The sequence below is a fragment of the Schistocerca piceifrons genome, chromosome 1 (assembly GCF_021461385.2).
Source record: "Schistocerca piceifrons isolate TAMUIC-IGC-003096 chromosome 1, iqSchPice1.1, whole genome shotgun sequence".
Classification (NCBI taxonomy): domain Eukaryota; kingdom Metazoa; phylum Arthropoda; class Insecta; order Orthoptera; family Acrididae; genus Schistocerca; species Schistocerca piceifrons.
The window spans coordinates 482,243,136-482,258,364 of NC_060138.1; the positions used below are offsets into that span (position 1 = coordinate 482,243,136).

General features: G+C 38.6%; 1 protein-coding gene across 1 annotated transcript; it reads right to left on the reverse strand.

Annotated features, from left to right (window-relative positions):
- Positions 1-41: 41 nt before the first annotated feature.
- On the reverse strand, positions 42-10,799 carry LOC124795154 (uncharacterized protein C15orf61). The gene is made up of 2 exons (XM_047259044.1): positions 10,442-10,799; positions 42-544 (listed from the first exon to the last, which is right to left on the reverse strand). The coding sequence occupies exons 1-2, from the start codon at positions 10,746-10,748 to the stop codon at positions 417-419; spliced, it is 435 nt and encodes a 144-aa protein (XP_047115000.1). The 5' UTR covers positions 10,749-10,799; the 3' UTR covers positions 42-416.
- Between the last annotated feature and the right edge of the window lie 4,430 nt (positions 10,800-15,229).

Sequence of the window (15,229 nt, forward strand, 5' to 3'; positions counted from 1 at the left end):
TGTCGTGATAACACGAGGTATGACAATAATTTTTAAACATATCTAGTATCAATTTGAACATTATATTTATAGAAGTTCTTTTACTGTTGCACAAAATAAGGAAGCAATTAGTGTTTAAAATTATTTAATCTGGGTTAATAGTTACAATATTTGCAGACATCTTCTATACTGTGTAACCACCTGCCTACATATCTTCCCTCAGAATAACAGGTTTCAACAACTAAATGTAAATTCTGTTGCACTGTCACATTGTATACAAATAATTTTTCAACATATGACAAAGGAATAAAGACCTTACAGAAGATAAGTCAGTCAGACATAAATATAAGCAGAAATTGTAGTTCTACTATACAGTGTGAGGGGTAAGAGAGAATAAAATTTTGATCTAACATTATGTTACATTTGTGAATAAACTTTTAGTATAATGATCCTTTGTCTTCCTTGTATAAGAAATAGATTTTTACATGACCTTTTGAAGTGTGCACAATTTCTATGTGTTTGATAAGAAGAGTAGCAGCCAAGCCATAAGCTAAGCAGGGTATACCTGAAAATAAGAAAACTGTATGAAACAAAATCAAGGTCTGGGAAGAAGAAGAAGAAGAAGAAGAAGAAGCGGAAGAAAACCTGATCCATTCCGTGACATCAGATCGTTCTATCATTTAACGTGTTATTAGGAACCATTCTAGAAAGTGCACATATATTTCTATTGAAAGCAGAGCCTGTGTATACTAAAATCATGCATCTTAAACTTACAAATTTATAAATTCCTTGGTAAAAGATGCAAGATTGATAACATCAATTGTTATTGTCTCTGTTCGTGTTACTCATAATTACTTCAGTACTATTACTTTTATTATTTGCCCACTTATATTTTGGGTTCTTACATGCTTCTACCAGTCCCTAGAATGGTCAGTACTTTGCAGACCATACTAACATTAACACACTAATAAGTCACTGTGGGAATTTTCAGAATTGGATATAACTGCTGCCACTGAACCTGAGCCAAGAGAGGGGTTTGAGTTTTTGGGTGGCTGGAAAGATGCCTCTGGATAGCCCTTGAATAGCTTAGCATATGGGGGTCCACATCAAACCCATCAATCATCAACACCATTTCAACAGCTGCTACCTTTTCCACACCGAGATGGCCTTTCCATACAGTCTAGCAACCCATTATCATCACATATGCAGTGACTAGCTGTCATTCTCAAAATATATCAATGGTCTCACTCAGGTCTTCACAGACTGAAATTAACCTTTCCACCTTATCCAGAAATAGATCTCCAGAGTCTTGTCTCCTACCATGTAGCATTCCCCACATACCCACCACAAACAAGTGCCCCCCTAATGACTCTGTGCTACCCAGGACTGGATCAACTAAATTACATTCTCTGCCTGGGTTTTGGCTATCTCTTTAATGCACTGAGATGAGAAATATCCTCCCCACCCCTCCCAAAGCATCATTCTGCTGCCCGTCCAACACACATCTTTGTCTGTCCTCTTCCATCCCTACTCCCAACCTCTTGTCCCATGACTCATACAGCTGTAAAACACCTAGATGCAATACTGACCCCACTACAACGTACTCCAGTCCTGTCACAGACCTTTTGTACCTCATCAAAGACAGAGCCACTTTTGAGACCAGTCAACTTAACTGCAACCTGTGTGCAGTATTCTATGTGAGCATGACCGCTAACAAGCTGTCTATCTGCATGAGTGGCCACTGACTAACTTGGTCAAGAGACAGTTGGATTACTCACTTGCCAAGCATTCCACATATATGGTGTGCTTAACTTTAATGCCGCTTCACAGGCTGTGCCATCTCAATTGTTCCAAAAATTCCAGATTTTCTGAATTGTGCAGATGGAAACTCTCCCTGCAACATATCATTTGTTTCTGTAACCCTCATGGCCTTAATCTTTGCTAGTCCTTGTTCTCCAGTTGCCTCAGCCTCCCTTCCCCTCTGCACAGTCCTCTATTCTGTTCCTGCACACTCTCACAGGGAGTGCTACAGCATCGTCTCCCACACCTGATCTGTGATCCCTCTCCTTTCCTTTTCCTATAAAATACCTCATCTATATCTATCTGTACCCTCACTGCCCACCCCAGTGGTGCCACAGCACCCTGTGGGGAGGGGGGGGGGGGGGGGGGGAAGGGTGTGGCCTGTGTTTCATCAACTGATGAAGGACATTGTCCTATAGCTGAAAAAATATCAAACAGTCTACTTTCAAATGTGCCTGCCTGCTGTTCAGCACCTCCTGTATGTGGAAAGTAGTAACCTGTCCTAATTTATATTGTGATTCCATCCTGTATTTCCCATTGTTTTTTTTTCCGTAATATTTACTCCACTCTTTTTTACTTTTTTTGTCATCATCTTCCCCTATTTTTTTGTTTTTTCCACATCTCTTATTCTGGTTTCTTCTTGTTTCTCTTCCTCTTAATCCTTTTTTACTGCTCACTTTGTCCAACTGCCATTGGACTGAAACCAGCACACTGCTTATCAATATATCGTCTTTAATCTACTCCCTCTGATATCTCCCCCTCCCCCTTCATCTTCGACCGTCCTTGCAAGAGATGGGTCCCTTTCAACCTTGGGTTTGAATTATCTGTCCCTCCATTCCAAACTCTTTCCTCCCTGAGATGGACATTAATAGTTCTGGGAGCTAGGAATAGTTTTATCTACTTTTACATGTTTCTATTGGCAGTATTTAAATCTTTCCTTTAATGCCATTTGCTAATCTCTGCAGTTTCTTTTATTCACACAGCTGCTATAAATTGGGCGGATGGAGCTTTTGTTTAAATTTCTTTATGTTATGAACTGTGTGTTGGTTATGTATAATTTCAGCATGGGAGCTAAATTTATAATACTCAAACTGTGAATTGGTAACAATAGAAAAAAATGTCTAAAATAAACTAGAAATAAAGTAGTAAGTAACACAAAAAAGAACAACATCAATTCATATTTTTGGAAAAATTGGACTATCCTTTTTTAAATTAATGAGAAGAATGAAGACAGTAAATGTAAGTGAAGTCAGGTAAAACATTTAAAATGTTCCAAGACACTTGCATGGGAACTTAAAAAAGCACGTTACACATGTTGCCCCATACTAAGACCATTGCGTAAAAGAGTGGGCCATTGTGAGAAGGAAGTACATCTTCTGGGTTTCCTGCAGACGCAGCTCTACTGCAGTACAAATAACAGGTGCATCGCAATGTAGCTGAAATGGTGCAACAGTTGGAAACATACTCCAAACTTGAAATATTCTGAAAAGTATGATTCTTGTGGGGAAAACGTCTAAATTGCACATACATTCACCATGAAATTCTGGTGGTATATGGACCAAATGCAGTGTTGTGTCCAACCATTCTGAAATTCTGCCAAGGCTGCACAGACATGGGTGGTGTCGGTCAAGAAGTCCAGATCTTGCATCATGCAATTTCCATTTGATAAGCTGAAAGAACATCTGTGAGGAAAGACATACACACCACACTTCTTGAATGGCTCTGTGACCAGGGAGTGTGATTTCTGTTGTAGAGAAATTGGCAACTGGTAGAACATTGGGACCACTGTTACAGGGACTAGGTGACTATGTTAAAAAACAGAGTCATAGATCTCTGTCACCTTGAAGTATAGTGCTGTATTCAATACCAGTTACTTGAGCTGCCATAATAATGCGTAATTTACTTTTTGATACCCTCTCGAGGAAGCATATGTTGAGAAAGATACTACAGGTAAGATTTAAACAGTTCCTAAGCATCTGGCAAGAGAGAAATGGCTCAAGTTCAAACGGAATCAATAATTCTGTATTGGATAATGGTCAGTTATTAGTTTACTGAACAGAGACTGAGTATCATGATTGATTTTTTTACATGGTCCCGAGCATAGAACTACCGGGCACCACTTCAATTGGACTCGAACTGAAAAATAAAATAATTGGCAGCCTTTCACAAAGAGGCATTCTGTAAGTCACCTGAATCTGTTTAGGAAACATGTGGCAAACTTAAATAAAGGCCATCAAATTAGGAATTTAAAATGGTATCTCTTTCAGAAACCACTGCATCAACTCAAGTCAGTTCGTTATCAGAGTACAAGGGTGAATGGACATTAGACTTACTGATAAGTAACCTGATACCATATGCATAAGAGAGAGAGAGAGAGAGAGAGAGAGAGAGAGAGAGAGAGAGAGAGAGAGAGAGAGAGAGAAAACGAAGTACAAAAAGACTTATGGAAACAGTCAAGTGGCGAAGACATAAAGAAGGGACAAGCAGTATTACAAAGAATGCAAGAAATGATGGGTGGAGTTCTGTTAGTAAGTTAAATATGAAAAAGTGTACAAATGGCAAGCACCGAAAAATGTGAGACTACTTATACAATTATGCAGAGCATGTTAAGTTTCTTAACTCTTCATTCTTACTGAAAAGTTTGTCCTATTATATCACTATATAATATGAAACAAGAGGCATTTTTTAAAGAAGTGACTGCACTGAAGAAATATATTGAGCAAGAGTGAGGGGTAACTAAAACAATTGACTGGAGGAGCACGGCTGAAATCCTAATCAAACCATCTAGAATTATATTTTAATGGTTCCCATAAATCACTCAAATGAATTCTAACAATGCTCCATCCATAATGAGCTCTTTTTTCCTAATGAAATATACGTCGTCAGTAGTGTAGTTGACGTTCATAGAAGTAAAGGATTATATGAATGGCTTATTTCAATATAGGTACAAGTCCATTTTTGTTCATTCTGAGATACAGAGTCCTAAAGTTAAATGAGTGCTGAAAAATCTGCAGTTGAGATACCACAAATATTCAAGTACATACTGAAATAAGCCCTTCATATGTGACAACAGATCTGCAAAAGTGACAGTCAAATACACCAAAGTGCCAAGCAAACTGGTATAGGCATGTGTATTCAAATACAGAGATATGTAAATAGGCAGAATACTGTGCTGCAGTCGGCAACGCCTATATAAGACACCAAGTGTCTGGCACAGTTGTTAGACTGGATACTGCTGCGACGACAATAGCTGGTTATCAAGCTTTAAATGAGTAAACGGCACACAAGCGATGGGACACAGAATCTCTGAGGTAGGGATGAAGTGGGGATTTTCCCTTACGACCATTTCACAAGTGTGCCGTGAATATCAGGAATCTGGTAAAACATCAAATCTCTGACATCACTGTGGCCGGAAAAAGATCCTGCAAGAACGGGACCAATGATGACTGAAGAGAATCATTCAACATGACACAGGTGCAATGCTTTGCAAATTGCTGCAGATTTCAGTGCTGGGCCATCAACAAGTGTCAGCATGCAAACCATTCAATGGAACATGCCCAACATCTGCTGTTGACTCCAGGAATATAAGCTCACCCGTCTTTTCGTTGTGCCTGTTTGTAACTCAACATCTCCTCTATATGATGAGCAGAAATCTATCCTTTTTATAATATTGACATTAGTACATCCACATGATTTATGCAACTCACCTCCATTCCATATTCCTTCAATAGTTCTTCCAGTTTCCTTCTCTTGCACTGTAATTCAGTTTTATTGTTCCTATTCATTCTTTGTCCTCAGTTTCATAAATCTCTCAATTATCAGTATGCATTTTCCCCAGTTTTGAAATACACCTTGCCCTTTCCTCACCTTTCCAGATTCCTCAATTTTTTCTGAAACAAAATCCTATTTCGTTCATTACCACTGACTGCTGTCCTAGTATCTTATTGGCCCAGTATCTTATTAATTTCTTCTACTCTTGAATGTCATCCTTCTCTTACCCATTCCTTCTCTATATTTATTGATAATTATTTGGAATCATTTAACACATCAACTGCTGTGTGGCCACTTGTGGCTGCCATGTGGCTGGCGGTGGCCACAGCAGTCTGACACCTTTCCCATCGATATCATAATTTCAGTTCAAAAAAGGAAGCATCAAAAAGATACAAAAATTACAGGAAATCCACTCTCGCAGGCACACGTTCAATCAGGTGCTGGAAGGTTTCTTGGGGAATGGCAGCCCATTCTTCACAGAGTGCTGCACTAAGTAGAGGTATTGATGTCTGACAGTGAGGTGTGGCACGAAGTCGGTGTTCCAAAACCTCCCATAGCTGTTCTATAGGATTCAGGTCAGGACTCTGTGCAGGCCAGTCCATTACAGGGATGTTATTGTCGTGTAACAACTCTGCCACAGGCCGTGCATTATGAACAGGTGCTCAATCACGTTGAAAGATGCAATCGCCATCCCCAAATTGCTCTTCAACAGTGGGAAGCAAGACGGTGCTTAAAACATCAATGTAGGCCTGTGCTGTGATAGTGCCACACAAAAAAACAAGGGGGTGCAAGCCCCTCCATGAAAAATACGACCACACCATAACACTACCACCTCTGAATTTTACTGTTGGCACTATACACGCTGGCAAATGACATTCACCAGTCATTTGCCATACCCACAGCCTGCCACTGGATCGCCACATTGTGTACCATGTTTTGTCACTCCACACATTGTTTTTCCACTGTTCAATGTTTACACTCCTTACACCAAGCGAGACATCATTTTGCATTTACTGGTGTGATGTGTGGCTTATGAGCATCTGCTCGACAATGAAATCCAAGATTTCTCATCTCCTGCCTAACTGACATAGTACTTGCAGTGCATCATGATGGAGTTTGGAATTCCTGTGTGATGGTCTGGATAGATGCCTACCTATTACACATTACTACCTTCTTCAACTGTCAGCGGTCTCTGTCAGTCAACAGACGAGGTCAGATTGTACACTTTTGTGCTGTACATGTCACTTCAGGCTTCCACTTCATTATCACATCAGAAACAGTGGACCTAGGGATGTTTAGGGTTGTGGAAATCTCGTCTAGAGACATATGACACAAGTGACACCCAATCACCTGACCATTTTTGAAGTCCATGAGTCCTGTAGAGTGCCCATTCTGCCCTCTCACAATGTCTAATGAATACTGAGGTCACTGAAATGGAGTAGGTGGCAGCACAATGCACCTAATATGAAAAACATATGTCTTTGGGAGTGTCCGGACACTTCTGATCACAAAGTGTATGCATAAAGACCTGTAGAATGATATATGTAACTGTGTGGTGGTAGTAAACATTGCACTGAGATTATTAGGCCTCGACACAGAGATTATTAGGCCTTGACAATGCCAATGGCTGTTGCTTAATGGAATTACGGAGCCCAAATTAGGAGATAAGTCTGCCTTACTGAATGTGGCTTTTTGTATCATGAAATTGCAGGTGATATGACAGCAAGGTTAAAAGTTCTCAGTCTGATGCTGATAAAATTTGGGTTTTGTTATGTTGGTACATCTTCTTACATTTATGCTTATATAAACTGAAGTCTGACACCACTTTTCTGTCTGTAAGTTCGGGCTAATCTCAGGAACTACTGTAGTTATTTTGATATGGTTTTCACCAACAGATAAACTGATTTATGAGGAAGGTTTGAGTATATAATAAATAAATATTTCATGCAGATTGCCTAAAATATGACGAATTACAGTCTCCCACTGCAGTGAAAATGATGCCATTGCCAATTTGACTTAAAGAAGTATGTAATATTTCCATTTCCAAAGAACCCACGTGCTGACTAATATAAATATTACCCAATTATGAGTTTAACATGAATTATTTACAGGAGAATTGAAAAACTGGTAAAAGCCCAGCATCAGGGAAGATCAATTTGGATCCCAGAGAAATGTAGGAACACATGAGGCAATACTGACCCTACGACTTGTCTTACAAAATAGGTTGCGGAAAAGCAACCTTATGTCTATATCATTTGTAGACTTAGAGAAAGCTTTTGACAATGATGACTGGAATACTGTCTTTGTAATTTGGAAGATAGCAAGGTTAAAATACAGGGAGCAAAAAGCTATTTATATCTTGCACTGAAACCAGACAGTATTTATAAGAGTCGAAGGGGCATGAAAAGGAAGCCGAGGTTGAAAAGGGAGTGAGACAGGGTTGTAGCCTGTCCCCAATGTTGTTCAAACTGTACATTGAGCAAGCAGTAAAAGAAACCAAAGAAAAATTCTGGAGTAGGAGTTTAAATTTCAAGGAGAAAAAATAAAACTATGAGGTTTGCCAATGACATTGTAATTCCGTCAGAGACAGCAATGAACTTGGAAGAGCAATTGAATGGAATGGACAGTGTTGTGAAAGGACGACATAATATGGACATCAATAGAAGCAAAATGAAGATAATGGAATGTAGTCTTATTAAACCAGGTGAAACTGATGGGATTAGATTAGGGAACAAGACACTAAAAGTAGTAGATGAGTTTTGCTATTTTGGCTGCAAAATAAGTGATGATGGCTGAAATAGAAAGGATATACAATGTAGACTGGAATTGACAAGATATAAATTTGTTAACATCAAATATAGATTCAAGTGTTAGAAAGTCGTATGTGAAGATATTTGTCTAGAGTGTAGCCACATATGGAAGTGAAACATGGTCAATAATCAGTTTAGACAAGAAGAGAATGGATACTTTTGAAATGTGGTGCTACAGAAGAATGCTGAAGACTAGATGGGTAGACAGCATAATTAATGAGGAGGTACTGAACAAAACTGGGGAGACAAGAAATTTGTGGTACGACTTGACCAAAAGAAGGGACTGGTTGAGAGGACACCTTCTGAGACATAAAGGGTAGTGTGGGGGGATAAAAATCATAGAGGGAGACCAAGAGATGAATGTAGTAAGCAGATTCAGAAGGATGTAGATTGCAGTAATTATTTGGAGATGAAGAGGTTTCCACAGGATAGAGTAGCAAGGAAAGCTTCATCAAACCAGACTTCGGACTGAAGACAACAACAACATTGGTAAAAAAAAAAAAAAAAAAAAAAAAAAACAGTGTGCCTTGAGGTGGTCATAAATTAAAGGTATCTGACACTGCTGACACCATAGGAATATTAACAGAATGAGTAGATAACATTTTGTGTGAGGAATTAAGTAGACATGAATATAATAGAGGGAAACATTCCACGTGGGAAAAATATATCTAAAAACAAAGATGATGTGACTTACCAAACGAAAGTGCTGGCAGGTCGATAGACACACAAACAAACACAAACATACTCACAAAATTCAAGCTTTCGCAACCCACGATTGCTTCGCCAGGAAAGAGGGAAGGAGAGGGAAAAACAATATTATGCAGCATCGATGCACATTTTTAGGATGCTGACGAAAGGCAAATGTGAGAACAAATACCTCAGCAGTGCTTGGGGCATGTTAAATAGAATGAAACTGATTTTGTGTTCCAGTTGGCCTCTGTGGATAAGGTACATTTTTCACTACATACCACATATAAAATAGCAATTAAAGCAATAGTAGACCTTGTATCATGAAAGTTAATTCAGTACATCTGCAATAAGGGTTATAGCCACTATTTGCTGGAACACAAAACTGATATTATGAGTAATTAATTTGCAAAAGATAAAACAATAACTAGTAATTAATATGAGCATTTTCTGCACCAATTGTACAAGAGTTTGATGAAAAGCAATGCCTCTGAATTTTTTGTGTTATAACTCTTAAATTTTTTTTAATAGAACACTTAATTAACATTCTATATATTTATTCTTCATGTCTACATATTTATTTCTCAACACAGTCACCCTGGCCAAGAACATATTTCTCCCAAATTGAGCTCAGTTTGTTGATACTGTCACTGTACAATGACTGACTTTGTTGAGAGAGCCACAAGCTCATCTCTGCTTGAAATCCTTAATCACTATGAAAGTGAAGTCCTCACAGATGTTCTTTAAGTTTTGGAAACAGATGAAAACTGGATGGGGCTAAGTCAGGGCTGTAAGGAGAACAACAGATGACAATGAATCCAAGACATTGGATTCTTGCAGAGTTCACAGTTTGTGTTCATTATGACATTGTGATGCTGAAGGAGAGGGTGTTCCATGTGTGGATGAACTCTTTGACTTCATGCTTTCCATTTTCTCAAGCACTAATATACTTAATGTTACACACTGCCCTCTAGCAGCAAAACGTTGCAACTATGTCAGTGAGGTGGGAAAGTCGACCAAGTAATATGCATGGTGTGATACCTCAACTAAGATTGAGAACAGATTAAAAAATTTGGAGGCATTATGTTTCAGCATGCCCTCATAACAAAGAATACACGAGAAAAGACCTCGATGTGAAAAGAAAAACAATCACCCTTTCACAAAACAGTCTACCTGCCAGCAATTTTTTTTATGACAATGGAAAAAATTAGTCGTTTGTAGACAAAATTATTGAAACTTTCACTCATTTCACCAGATCTGGCAGTGGCTGGCTTCTTTTCCCCAAAGCTATAACTTCCTTACATATGAGTTTCATTGCTGTTTACTGTCACAACAATGTCTATTGTATTAAACAAAAAAAACCACATAAAAAACATAAGTTATAGCATACATACCTAAATTAGCAATCTTTATAAAACGAAAGAATGTATCTTCAAGCTGAAGATCTTGATATGGTCTCTTTGTACAGTGATACTTCATGTAAGGATAACATCCTGTCCGGAGAATATGATAATTTGTTTCTTGAACTGGCCAGTTAAAATGCGACTGGCCCCATTGGTCATCATAAACACTGGCGTATTTCACAAAGTAAGATGTCCATGGTGGCTTTTTACATTGTATTAAGTATGCAGTCAGAACTTCTGATGCTGCTGGTTTATTTCCTTGTCTTCGTATTAAAAGTCTTGAAAACTGGTGAGTCATTGGTATCCTCTTATTACATGGTGACTATGTCTGTAGTACCAACTTTAACAGCTAAAAAATAAATATCACCAATGATTGAAAACAACAGATAATTAATTTGGAATGGGATTGAAAGAATGAAACAGGTGTAACGTAGATATCTTAAAAATATTGAAAACAAGTTTGCCTATCTCAACACAAATCTTATTTTAAAATAGTGACCATATTTAGATTCTGTGTAACAAGAACTCTGCAAATAAACTTTTGGTGCAGTTACTTTCATATTCTGGAAGCCACTACATAGTTTGTGGTGTCATTCTACCATTTTTCTTCTTAGATATCACACAAGAAAAAGAATTGGTTTACTGAGTGGGGTAGCACAATGTTTAGCGCATTGGCCTTGCATTTGGGAGGACAATGGTTCAGACCCGCATCCAGCCATCCTGATTTAGGTTTTCAGTGATTTCCCTAAATCGCTTAAGGCAAATGCTGGGATGGTTCTTTCAAAAGGGCAGGGCCACTTTACTTCCCCATCTTCCCTTAATCAGTGTGTGTGTGTGCGAGTGTATACTCGTCCTTTTTCCCCCCTAAGGTAAGTCTTTCCGCTCCCGGGATTGGAATGACTCCTTACCCTCTCCCTTAAAACCCACATCCTTTTGTCTTTCCCTCTCCTTCCCTCTTTCCTGATGAGGCAACAGTTTGTTGCGAAAGCTTGAATTTTGTGTGTATGTTTGTGTTCCTTTGTGTGTCTGTCGACCTGCCAGCACTTTCATTTGGTAAGTCACAGCATCTTTGTTTTTAGATATATTTTTCCTACGTGGAATGTTTCCCTCTATTATAACCATATTGTTAAATAATTTAGTTAGATGTGAATGTGTTGAGGTGAACTTCTTTAGCCAGAAATTTGCTATTTTATCTTTTCCAGGGGCTTTCCAATTGTGTGTAGAATTAATTGCTCGGGTGACTTCATGTTGCAAAATTATCACTTCAGGCATTTGTGGTATCATCTTGTATGTGTCTGTTTCTGCTTGTATCCACTGTGCAGTCTATTATTTTGTACCGGGTTTGACCATATGTTGCTCCACAAGTGTTCCATGTCTGTTATGTTTGGTGGATTGTCTATTTTAATGTGTGTGTTATCTATTGTCTGGTAAAATTTCTTTTGGTTTGTGTTGAATGTTTGGTTTTGTTTCCTTCTATTTTCACTTTTTTTGTATCTTCTAAGTCATTTGGCCAATGCTTGTAATTTCTGCTTCTTTTCATCTAATTGCTCTATCACTTCTTGTTGTGAGATTTTACCTAACCTTTTTGGTTTTTTGTCTGATATTTCATTTCTCATAAATTGTTTTAGCTGTCCGATGTCTTTTCTCAGTTTTTCTATTCTGATCTGTAGCCTGTGTTGCCATGCTGGTTTTGTGGGTTTCTTCTGTGTGTTGGTTGTCTGCCTACTGTGTATATTTAATGTAGTGAGTGCTCCTATATAAACCAGTAGTTGTAACTCTTCCATAGTTGTATTTTCATTTATTTTGTTGTGTACGATTGTTGTTTCGACTTGTGGGTTATTTGGTGGTCTATGCAAGAATGGTCTAATGTCTGTATTTGTATCTTTGTGTTCTATATATGTCAGCTGAAATTTTTCTTCTATATCTAACATATGTGTCACTTTGTGTTCTATTTGTGCTTGTTCTGGTGGCTGTCTTAAGATTTCGTTTTCCTTTGATTGTTTAATTGATGTGTGTTGTTCTTTGTTTGTTTGTTCTGGGATGTTTGAGTCCAGTACTATATTTTCTTCTTCTTCTGATTGCACATTATTTTGTTCCAATATTTGTTGTACTTGTCGTTTGATGTTTTCTAATTCTGACTGGGGTATCCTGTTATTTTTGGTTACTACACGGATCTGATCAGCTAGTCGTTGTTCTGTTAAAAATTTTAATTCTGGGTGTCTGGTAATAAATGTTGTGTATACTTGTGATCTGTATTCTGTTGTGTTGGTTCCTAAGTTTGTTGCTTGGTAATAACAGAACCTGAGGTGTCGGTTAACTTCGTCTGACCATCTCATCCTCTGTCTTTGTTTTCCTTCTAGTGTGGTTATTATTATTATTATTATTATTATTATTATTATTTAGAGTGCTCCATTAGAGTTTATTAAGCCTATCATGAAACTTGTTACAGATTTTTTTTAACTTCTTCAGTCTATGGATCTCAGACATATGAAAGTACTGTTGTCACTGAGGGAAAAGAAGGGTAGGTACACAAGTACAAGGTCTAGTGTTGCTCCACATTTAGAAGACTGTTTACAGGACTACCATACCCAGCAATCATGCTAGCTGATATTTAGTAAATCTTGTTTCACAGCAACCAGTATGGTATTTAAATAAAATGTCATTTGATTTAATAATTTACTTCAAACAATCATCCCACATTACATAGCATTATATTACATTAGTCATATTTGATGGATCCTGTGGCAAGTGGTGGCTGGAATGTGGAAATAAATCAAAGATGTACAGTTAATTTAAGTGAAATACAATGAAACGACTTAGCATTATGGAAGACTGTTGTATTGCAGTGCTAATTAAAACAATAAAATCACCTAAAACACTTCATTTAAGCATTTTTGTGAAGATGTTCTTCAGGAGAGTCCAAGGAGTTACTCTGACACACATCTAAAACTCCATCACATTATCTACATTAAATCTGTTCAACACACATGTACTTGGCATCTTTTTGTAGTAACCTCTCTGTAGAGGTTGTTTTCGGTTCTAATGTTACATTCATGCTTTTCACTGTTTTATGAGAAGAGAAAAATACTGTTAATGACTAATGACAAAGGGTGTGTGAGGGTCTGTGTGTGTGTGTGTGGGGGAGGGGGGGGGGGGGGAAGTAGCTGCCAAAATATTGATTTCTCTGAAGAGCACACTGCAGGACATGGATTTAATTATCATCAATAAAAGTGTTTTTCTATCCAAAACTTAAATGAAAAATCACACAGTGGAAAGCTCTGGATAGCATTGCTACAAAATGAAAAGATAATGTAATCGGGTAGATAAAAAACCCACTCACCAAGCAGCAACAGGAGAAACCCCCCCCCCCCCACACACACACACACACACACAGAGAGAGAGAGAGAGAGAGAGAGAGAGAGAGAGAGAGAGAGAGAGAGGGAAAAAAAAGAAAACAAGGTTTTACTTTGCAAGCTTTCGAAGCTAGTGGCTCTTTCTTAGGGGTTAAAGGGGAAGAATGAAGGGTGAAAGAATAGGACTGGAGAGGTGTAGAAAAAAAGGTAGAGTTCAGAAAAGTTACCTAGAATTCAGGGTCAGGGGAGCCTTACCTTCTCATCCCGTCCAGTAAGTCTCCCCTGATCTGTGGTTCTGAGTGCCTTTTCCAAACTCTGCTCCTTTTTCTAGACCTCTACAGTCCTTTTGTTTCACCCCTCTTCCTTCCCTTTCAACCCTTCTGCCAGAAGAAAGAGTCATTGGTTAGATATTTTATCTATCCGATTATATTATATTTTCAAAAATTGATTATTTTTATTGTTATAACAAAATGAAAAGGCTGTATTTCTACCCACCACATAGATGATGTCTTGAGTTGCAGACAGCACAATGAAAAAGGCTGCTAGACATTTAATCTTTAGGCAAAGAATGTCGTTCTGCTGAAATATAATACTCACATATGTAAACATAAGCACAACTCACACATAAATGGCTACTATCTCCATGCGATGACATCCGACTGCAACTGTGTCTGATGTGTGCAGCAATGCTTCGGCGTGAGGAGTGGTGTTAAGGAGAAAGTGGAGGAATAGCACTATATGGGTGGGGGAAGACACTGTGCTGCCTGTGAGAGTGTGAAAGGATGTGATGGGGACAATATACAATGCTAGGTGTAGAGTGGGGAAGGGGGGGCAGAAGCAGAGAAGGGGAAAAGACAGTAGGTGCTTTGGAGGGAGAGAAGGCACTTGTAGTGCTGTAGTGAGAGCAGGGGAGGGTAGGGAGGTTCCCATCTGTGCAATTTAGAAAAGCAGGTCTTTGTAGGAATAATCCAGATGGCACAGATTGTGAGGCAGTCACTGAAGTAAAGCACATTATGTCAGGCAAAATGTTCAGTGACTGGGTAGTCCAGATGTCTCTTAGCCACAGTTTGGTGGTAGCGATTCATGAAGACAGATGGCTTGTTAGTTGTCACATTGCACCTTAGTTTGTAGATCATATGGCTCCTTTCACAGGTCCCCCTGTCTTTGATGGCATAAGAGATGCCTATGACAGGACTGGAGTAGGTGGTTCTGAGAGAATGTATGGGACAGGTCTTGCTTCTAGTTTTACTTCAGGGACATGAGACACAAGGCAAGAGGTTGGGAACAAGGATGGGCAATGATACTGGGTAGGTCCACAACCACTCTATTCATGCCTGTTGGTTTCCCGTGCTCATAACAGGTTACTACGACTGTCTCTGGAGAAAAAGCTGAGTAGACCCAGTGGGTGCCTATTCTCTGGAAATGT